This window comes from Mercurialis annua, linkage group LG3 (assembly GCF_937616625.2).
Source record: "Mercurialis annua linkage group LG3, ddMerAnnu1.2, whole genome shotgun sequence".
In the NCBI taxonomy this organism is placed as follows: domain Eukaryota; kingdom Viridiplantae; phylum Streptophyta; class Magnoliopsida; order Malpighiales; family Euphorbiaceae; genus Mercurialis; species Mercurialis annua.
Genome location: NC_065572.1, coordinates 66505673 through 66515216, shown reverse-complemented (window position 1 = coordinate 66515216; position 9544 = coordinate 66505673). Strand labels below are relative to the sequence as shown.

Below are 9544 nucleotides of genomic sequence, written 5' to 3'. Positions count from 1 at the left end.
GTTAACGGAAGGGTCATTTTTGACACTTTTTCAAGACGTTAGGGTCCTTTTTGAGATCCGAAATACATGAGGTGCCAACATGAGACACGGGCTATACATTAGGGTCATTTTTGCACCTTTTCCCTAAGAATAATAATGCCTACATAAGCACTAAAAATTCACTTTTCCCCAATGATAAAAAAAATGGTTTACTAGATAATATTTAAAATCAAATTTCAATTTTTAAACAAAAAGTACGGAAGCGTTAATTTTCTAAAATTGAGTGGGTAAAAGTTAATTTTCTAAAATTGAGGGGGTAAAAGTCAATTTTCCTCACATTGTAGGCTTAATAGGAGTCGTCTTTTCCACTGCTCCGATTAGAGAAAAAATGGCGCTCAAGGGAAAGAGGAACAGAAGAATAGAAACCGGCGACATGAAAGAAGACCGAATCAGTGAGTTACCGGATTGCCTTCTCCACCACATCTTCTCATTCGCGGACACAACTGACGCTGTTAAAACTTGTACTTTATCCAAACGATGGAGGTACTTATGGACTTCACTTCCCTTTCTTAAACTCAGTTACAAAAGCTTCTCTAAAATTAACGTTAATTTTATCAATCAAGTTCTTATGCGTCGAAATTCCGTACCCATCACTAGTTTTTACTTTAGCTCACCTTTTCAAGTTAAAGCTAGTGCGGTCGAGCCTTGGATATGTTATGCGATTAATCATCAGGTTCAACACCTTACAATTGAACTCAATTGTCCTGCATCTCCCGTTGAGTTTCCCAACTGTTTTTATAGCTGTACTTCATTAACAACTCTCAAACTGGATGCCTATGATTTTGGCTTAATGTTGCCTAAAACTTTGGGGTTGTCCTCTTTGAAAAATTTGCACCTTGTTAGTTTTAGAATTGAGGATTTTGATGGGAGTATCTTCTCGAGTTGTCCGAATCTCAAGACTCTAAAACTTGAAGACGTATGGTTCGAAGGTATGGAAGGTTTCTGTGTTTGTGCTCTAAATTTGAAAAGTTTTGAGTTTGTACAACCTGAGGAACCAGATATTTATGGTCCTTGTGAATTTGTTATTGTGGCTCCAAAGCTTAGGAAATTCAAGTTTTATGGTTATCCTCCTTTTGTCTGCTCTAGCGAAAATCTTTCCTCTCTTGACCAACTCGAAATTGATCTGCCGAGCAGCGTAGAACTGGATTGTACCTATTATACGGATGAGCTAAAGCAGGAGCTTGCTCTCGAAGTGCTCCAAATGCTTGATGCATTTCATATGGCGAAATCCATCACATTGTCTATGAATGTCCTTCAGGTGAGTGCTTAATTCTAGGATGCAATCTAAGGCGTCTATATATGTGGTTTTACAATAGAATTCATCTCAACTTATAGTTGCATTTAATGCTTGTTAAGGTCTATTTTTGTTAATAACTTGTTTTCTTTTTGATAAAAATCAAGAGCGTACTTGCATATTGTCCTATTGAAGTAAAAATACATTCGTTGTCTTAGTCTGCATACGTCTTTGTACTGCATAATCTCTGTGGAATTTGCTTTTCACTATTAGCCATTCGATATTTAAATCAATTGATCAAATATGTTACTGAATCCGCTAGTAGTTCTATTTATTAAAGATTTCAACTAAAGCGGAACGTCTTACATGTATGAACAACTACAGTGTTCCGTCCTCTTTATTAGAATGAATTTCTCTTCTTCTGTTTTTAGCTCCCATGTTCTGGTATGTCATTAAAACTTCATCAGGTGGATTTTCACTTTTCTGATTGCTACTTTTAGACAGTGATAAGTGCTTTCGTTTATACGTTATAAATGAATGCTTGCAGTAGTTCATTTCGTAAACGCCGAATTCTCAGTTTATATTATCAAAAAATCATTCTCCATTTTTGATATAAGTAATCATATAAATCATAAATCCGAAGGAATTATTATGTACCTATAGAGTTTATATTCTTTGTTTGATTAAATATATATGTTTTTGTTATATTTTTCAATTCACATTTTACCAGTTATCATCTCCTTTTCTTTTAGCTTAATAGCTGATGGTTCATGTTTCGAGGTTCTATCCTACATTTCGTCTTCACTGAATCAGCACCCTTCAGAGTTTTTAAATCTCGAGTATCTGAAGTTTGAGAGCAGAGAGTCATCTGGGAAAGTCAAGATACCCGGCTTTATCTTAAATTACTTTCTTAAGAGCTCTCCATTGCTGGAAATATGCTGGTAACATGGGTAATTAAAGAATTTCTTGTTCTTATAAGTCTTTTTATCGATGTTAATATTCGTAACTGGATTATGCACTTTTCTAATAGAAACTGTGGTGAATATTATTTTGATCCAATTGTTATTTTGGCCAATTACTATAACTTATATGCAACTTATCTTACTATAAACTGAAAGTCATTATTGTTTTGAATTCAATAGTTTTTCTCCTTGAACTGTTATGGGTGAAATTGATCAAGTGCATGATTGTGAGGGAAGTGCAGGGATTAAATTTATAGTCTGCTTAATCTTATTGATTGAACACCCTCAGAGGGAAGCATTTCAACTTTTGATAGACATGCTTCCATTTTTAGTCACTTGTTGTCCGTGAGCAGAATTTTTGTCAGGGGATCGGTTTTCGATTATTGTTTGCTTCCTTTACACATACATTGCGATTGCGTTAGATAATTTTGTTTTAGTTTTCTAACTGACGTATTTTGTGTGTAGTACGTTCATATTATCCCCCCCAAGTCGGAGAATGTTAGCAGCAAGACATGCCTGTATCTCGACTTTACTTCCGCAAGAGCTTTTCTTCTTTTTGGAATGCACAAGTGACTAGAAGCTAGGTAGCAAGAACACTTCATTCAATTAATGTTTTCTGTTTCGGAAACGTATGGACAATACTTCATTTTTAACATAGAAAATCTTAAAATAACACCCTGTCGTTGTGTCCATATTCAAGTGTTTTGATTTTCCATGTCTATGTCCGTGCTATCTAGACTAGAAGTTATGACAAACAGCTGTTCAAACAAAATATGATGGATAAGGTATTATCTTATCCATCATATTTGCATACTTAATTCTCCTTTATTAACTAATTAAACAAAGCTGATTAAAGTACAGATAACACAAGTACTACCAAGCATCATCCACAATAGAAACAAATATAATAAAATATACTTCAAAGTGCTGCTATATTTACATGATCATAAGCTCAAATTATACACAACCAAAAGAAGAAGAAAAAATCTAACAGAGGAGAATGCCTAAAGAGAAGCCAGTTTTATGTACATGAATAATAGCTTGAATGACAAATCTTGCGAGACTAACTATGGCAAAATGTTCATATACAAGAAAACAGAATCCATGCTGATATGATAATACCTTTCTCAAACTACCAAGTGGAAGAAAGAAACTGAAAAATGGAGAAAGCTATGTACATTGATATAGCCAAAAAGGCGGAATTCTACTTTTCATCCTAATATCATACGTGACAGCGATGGAGATGCCATGGGGCTCAATTTTACCGGATAATTCATTTGCAGTGGCGATGGAGATCCAACGAGGTTCACATTTGCAGGCGAATACGAATGAGATTTTAGTGGTCGTGGAGACCCTCTAGCAGTCCGATACGGAGACAGAGATTCATTGAGGGGTGAAGGAGACCATGATCCAGGCACAGGACTAGAAATAGTAACATGTTGGTCTGAAGGAGAGGGGGTTGCTCCATATTTCAAACAAGGAAGATCTTCTAATATAGTTAAAACCTCAGACATTGATGGCCTGAGTTTAGCTTCACCTAAGCACTGTGAAGCGAGAAGTCCTACCATGAATGCTCCTCTCTGAGAGTACTGTCCCTGCAATTTAGTATCCATAATTCGAAAAAGCTTACGCCTATCGCTGAGAAAGGGCTTCACCCAATCCACTAGATACTGCTCTACTCCAACTTTTGTTTTGTCTAGTGCGCGGCGTCCTGTTAGCAACTCTAGCAACACTACCCCAAAGCTATATACGTCGCACCTTGTGGTTAGCCAACCTGCTCACCGCCAGAGGTGCTTGATCAATCAGTGAACAGCAGAAAATTTGTTCACATTCCAAAAAATTCTTAATTAAGAAAGACAAAATCAATGCTGAAAAACTATGTTGTATGGAAACTTGTTGAATCCTACATTTTCCTATTATGTTTCCATTTTTAAAAACACTTCTGAAATTACAAAACTCTAAATTTGTAACCTATTTCTGTAAAAAGAAATGCTGTTTTGCCATTTTTTTTCTATTTCCTGTTGCAGAGTTTCTATTTTCATGCTGCATAGCTGAAAAGAATTGAACTTGAAAAGAAAGCAGAGAAGCAAACCTGTAGCGATGTATTCAGGAGCGGCATACCCTTGAGTACCCAGAACTTGAGTGGAGACATGAGTGCAATCGCCAGAGGGGCCTGCTTTTGCCAAGCCAAAGTCGGAAAGTTTGGCACTGAATTCCTGAAAAGGACAGGAAATGTTACAAAACACTATGCTATAAAGAACAAGAAAATTGGATTCTTATTAATGCAGTAATGATAAATGGTTTTGCTATGTTGCACAAAGACGAAAACGTTGAGATAGGGAGCATTGAAACTGCATTTCCTATAAGAACGGATTATAAATATAAACTTTTGGAGTTCCATAAGTGTTTTTCCGAGAACGGAAATGAAACACTGAAACGTTGGACTCATAAGTTTCCATATAATCTCGGGTTTTGCCAACATACTGAATCTAAAAGGATATTGGATGTCTTCAAATCACGATAAATAATTTGTTCCTCGGAATCATGCAGGAATGAAACTCCTCGAGCTGCATCTGTTGCAACTTTGATCCTCAAATCCCAGGACAGTGGCTGAGCCTCTCCTGCAAATAACAAATGTTTGTATTGAGGCATAACTGCATACTTTTTTTGCAGGGCTAATTAGAAGTCAGAACATCTTCTAATGAATGCATAAGGATATAAAATGAATTACTTTTAAAGAGATGATTCTCCAGGCTGCCTTTCCACATATACTCATACACCAAAAGCCGGTTTTCGCCATCCAGACAGTATCCAACAAGTTTCACCAGATTGGGATGATGAAGCTTTCCAAGATAATTGACCTCAGACTGCATCCAAGAACAAACAATAATAAACAAATTTAACCGAAATAAACGAAGACACAAACGATAACAAAATGTAAAACCCACCAGCCACTCCTTATGACCCTGAAGACCATCTGTTCTAAGTTTCTTGACAGCAACAAACATTCCATGTCCAGACATTGCAGAACCAAGTATTTGCTCATCAATCCATCCCTTGTAAACATTACCAAAACCGCCTTCTCCAATAAGATTATCTTCGCGGAAATTTCTGGTAGCATTCTTCAGGTCATTCAGCCTGAAGGCTTTCAAATGTGGAGAAGATATTACAATGTCCTCTTCAATTTGGGGAGATGAGGGGATACTAACAACTTTCTTTTCAAATTTCAGAATTTTCGGAGTCGAAAGAGAAGTATAATGCATGTTTTTGTCATAAACACCTGCAGTCCATTTGAAGCATGATTTTAAATGTACAAAGAAAATCAATAAGAATCAGCAATTCATTGGTAAACTTAAATCAATTTAAGTAATCATCATCAAATCCTCCAAACTAGTTAAACATAGCTTCCAAACATGATTGACAATTCTGTAAGCAGAACCGGACACAACCAAACCAAGATCAGATTCTAAAATTTCCATCAAAAAGAACAAGGAATCAAAGAAACGTTACCAGAAGTACTGGGGCATTGATAGGCCAGGGCGCCCTCCATTTTGTTCCTACCATTATTAGCAGCAGAACAACAATTTCCCATTATATATGCAAGCTGAAGAATCAAAAGTTTATAGAAACTATTGAAGCTGGTTACTATTCGCAGTGAAGCAATTAGAAGAAGACGAAGACATAGAAAATGATGAAATGATGTTTGGTTTGTTAAGGTTTAGTATTTTTAAAACAATATTTTGATACAAATGAGGAAGTAGAGAGACGGTTTTGGATTGGAGAACAACTTAGAACATATGGCAACAACCAAAAATAACAAACTCTTGGATTACTTATACTTTACTACACTATGATATAGATATACTAAAAAATATTATTTTATAATTAATACTTGCATATATTTTATTTAAACTAATTATACATAGCTTTTAATTTCTTTTAGTAACATTTGATATAAATTTAAATTTGGCCAAATGTCTTAAAAAGTCCAAACCTTTTATAAAAGTTTCACAAAAGTCCTGACCTTTCAATTTTGTCGATTTTGGCCAAAAACAAATTATTTAGTTTCAATTGTGGCCAACTCTCAATTTGATTTCAATTTGCCTATGTGGAGCCTATGTGACGCCTATGTGGCATGCCAAATATTGAAAGTTCAGGATTTTTGTGAAACCAAATAATCCATTTTTGGCCAAAATCGACAAAATTGAAAGGTCATGACTTTTGTGAAACCAAATAATCAATTTTTGGCCAAAATCGACAAAATTGAAAGGTCGGGACTTTTATGAAACTTTTATAAAAGGTTTGGCCTTTTTACAACATTTGGCCTAAATTTAAATAAATCTAATATTTGATTCTGAAAAAAATCTGATATTTGATAGTAATCTTTCATTGTTTAGTTAATATTTTCTCCGATCCAAAATATTTGTTGCATTTGACTTTATCGTAAAAATATTTCAAAAAAAAAAACTATTATATGTTAAGTTATAAACACTTTTACAAAATTATCCCCTTATTGACATTAAGGATTACTTTTTTTTTATTTGTGTTATTATATCGTTTCAATAAATTAATAAGGGTAAACTTTGAAAGAAAGCAATAAATGCTAATATTTTAAAGTAACAAATATTATGAACCAAAAATATTTCTTACTTTACTAAAAAATAGTCAATTAGCGATGGAATTTAGCGAGGGATTTCATATCTTTCGCTAAATCTGTAATTTCTACCGACGGATTAGCGACGGAGTCTGCGGCAAGCAAGACATGAAGTTGAGGTCAACAACAATTACCGGCAGATTTCTACAACGGATTTGTCGCTAAATTGGCATACAACTAGTATTCTCTGAATATTCAAACTCGGATAGGTCACATCAACAAAATTAAACCGATTTTTTTTCAAATAAAATTTAAAATTTAGTAATTAAAAAAAAGTAAATTGAAATTAAAGATTTTTTTTTGAAATAATTTAAAAATTAAAAGTGATCCACCATGTATTTAACCCTAGTTTAGGAATTGGTTTTCTATACAATACAAGCTCAACTTCCGACTGAAACAAGAAAATCTGTTTCATCTCTATAAATCTGCATCATCAAAATTAACCAAATCATAATGATCATCAACCATGAAACCTAAATCCAATTCTCTTCTTCCTCATCATTTAGCATTAGTATTTCTGATATTCCTTCAAGCTTTAATTGCCATCTTCACAACTTGAGTATATACCATTACAGCCGCGAGCCGATGTTCTTGACGAAAACAATCGCGTTCAATTCAGGCCGATCCGCGAAAAACATTACGATAACGTTGTCAAAATAAACATGGACAAGATCACGAAAGCCATGAACGAGTCAGGCTACAAAAGCTTGTCAATAAGGGTCGAGAAGCATATACCTTATACAGTACCGTACGGATACAATGAATTGAATGGTTACGATCTGTTCTTGTTCAACAACACAGTTAAGATATATATTCCTGTTCGGGGTCCGAGAGAAGTGAAGCATGAGGTGGTGTTGTCGAGGGCTGACTCGGGAGTTCTGACAGACGGGTGGACTACTTGTCGCAGTGATGATGTTTGTGTTACACAGGTACCTAACTATGATTATCCACCGATTCATCATATTAAGATTGCAGAGTGGGAGATGTGTAATGATGATGAGTATACGATTGGGATGCAGGAGTATTTCTATATTAATATTCCTTAGGGGCTCGTCGATTTTACTTTTTATTCTCTCTATTTTTTAGTTTGCCTCAAGTGCTCAATAACTAGTCCAGAAATAAAAATTCCATTGGGATGACTGATGAGCATACAATTGGATAAATTCCATTCAAAATGCTTAGAAATTTTTATCTGTATATTGTTTTTTCTTGAACTAACGAGGAGATCAAGAAACCCTAAGGCGTAGATGAGTTGGTAAGACGCTCTTCTAGTTTAAGTGAGGTTGTGGGTTCGAATTTTTCGTTGTTTCCGGTCGTTAAACCGTTCGTATCTTCCATTCGCGCTATGGATTTCTCGACCCATTTTTAGATTTGTGTAATTTATTAGATTTTTTGTAATAATTTAAATATTTTGTAAATAAATTATTGTAGATCTATAATTTTTTGTTTATAAAATTGTTCTATTATTCATATAATTATTTATTTTGTCTGTCTCTTATTCATAGATTTGTTTAATGCTACTGATTTTGTAAACAACAATTTGATTTTATGGTGCATTTGTAGTAATTTTATAATATCTTTACGTTTTAGTGTATTTTTAGTATATTTATATTATATTTCTGCCGTTTTTTAATATATCTATGGTGCAGTTACAGTGTTTATGGTGTATTTGCAATGTTTCATGGTATAGACCACAAAAATACTATAAAATGTCATAAATACACCATAAATACACTATATATACACTATATATATACTAATCTTACACTATATATACACTATTGTTACACTATAAAAAAATTCTAAGAAAAAAAATCTATAAAAAAAATAAATTATTAAAAACTGAAAAATATGGTTGTGCAATCGGTCGGTTCGGTCGATCGAACTAAAAGAATCAAAAACCAAAATTGGAAACCGAAAAAGATATTTGTGAAATTAAAAAAAAGATATTTTTTGTAAATAAAAAAGTTAGAAAAAAAAATCAATACTTGACAAGTAAAAGTGTAAATAAGTTAACAAAACATGTATTTTAGAAAAGGCCTAATCACTCAAAAAACCCTCACCTTTACACTTTTCTTCAATTCCACCCCGACGTTGAAAATTTGTCAATTGTACCCACTTTTGAATTTTTCGTTTTCAATTGTACCCTAATATTTTAATTTTTGTTAATTTTTTTACTTAAATGATGAAATCATTCAATTAATTAAGTCTAAACATGAAATTAAATTCTTTTTTATTCAAAAAAGTACAAATAAGTCCTTTATTTTTAAAAACTAACTAAAAACCATAATCAAATTAACACTAATTTAAATTCTTAATTAATTTAACTAAATTTAAATAAATTTTAAAAATATACAATTAATATATGCGAGACATGAAGAATGTTTTAAACAAATTTCCAAACGCAAAAAACGTTAATTTAATTTTTCAGGGTACAATTGAAACACAAAAATGCAAAATAGGGTAAAATTGACAAATTTTCAACGTCAGGGTATGATTGAGAAGGGGCTAAAATGTCGGGGGTTTTTAAAATATTAGGCCTTTAGAAAATTACCACCTTTTAAATTGTATCAGTTGACCAATAATAAATAAAAAATTTCCTAACTTTATTTTTGTAAAATAGATTTAACAATAACTCATATTTTGAAACGTGTA

General features: G+C 33.3%; 2 protein-coding genes across 3 annotated transcripts; one reads left to right on the top strand and one right to left on the bottom strand.

Moving 5' to 3' along the window:
- Positions 1 to 316: 316 nt before the first annotated feature.
- On the top strand, positions 317 to 2927 carry LOC126672028 (putative F-box/LRR-repeat protein At5g02930). Of its 2 annotated transcripts, none has more exons than XM_050365915.2 (3): positions 317 to 1297; positions 2054 to 2214; positions 2701 to 2927. In XM_050365915.2, exons 1-3 carry the CDS (start codon positions 368 to 370, stop codon positions 2810 to 2812), a joined length of 1203 nt encoding a protein of 400 aa, XP_050221872.1. In that variant the 5' UTR covers positions 317 to 367; the 3' UTR covers positions 2813 to 2927. The 2 variants fall into 2 exon arrangements, with proteins under 2 accessions (XP_050221872.1, XP_050221873.1); XM_050365916.2 differs by having other exon boundaries at positions 318 to 1297; positions 2054 to 2223.
- A 211-nt stretch (positions 2928 to 3138) lies between these two features.
- On the bottom strand, positions 3139 to 6021 carry LOC126672027 (probable serine/threonine-protein kinase PBL3). Its single transcript, XM_050365913.2, has 6 exons — positions 5746 to 6021; positions 5184 to 5515; positions 4967 to 5102; positions 4720 to 4856; positions 4328 to 4451; positions 3139 to 4009 (listed from the first exon to the last, which is right to left on the bottom strand). The coding sequence occupies exons 1-6, from the start codon at positions 5825 to 5827 to the stop codon at positions 3447 to 3449; spliced, it is 1374 nt and encodes a 457-aa protein (XP_050221870.1). The 5' UTR covers positions 5828 to 6021; the 3' UTR covers positions 3139 to 3446.
- Positions 6022 to 9544: the final 3523 nt, after the last annotated feature.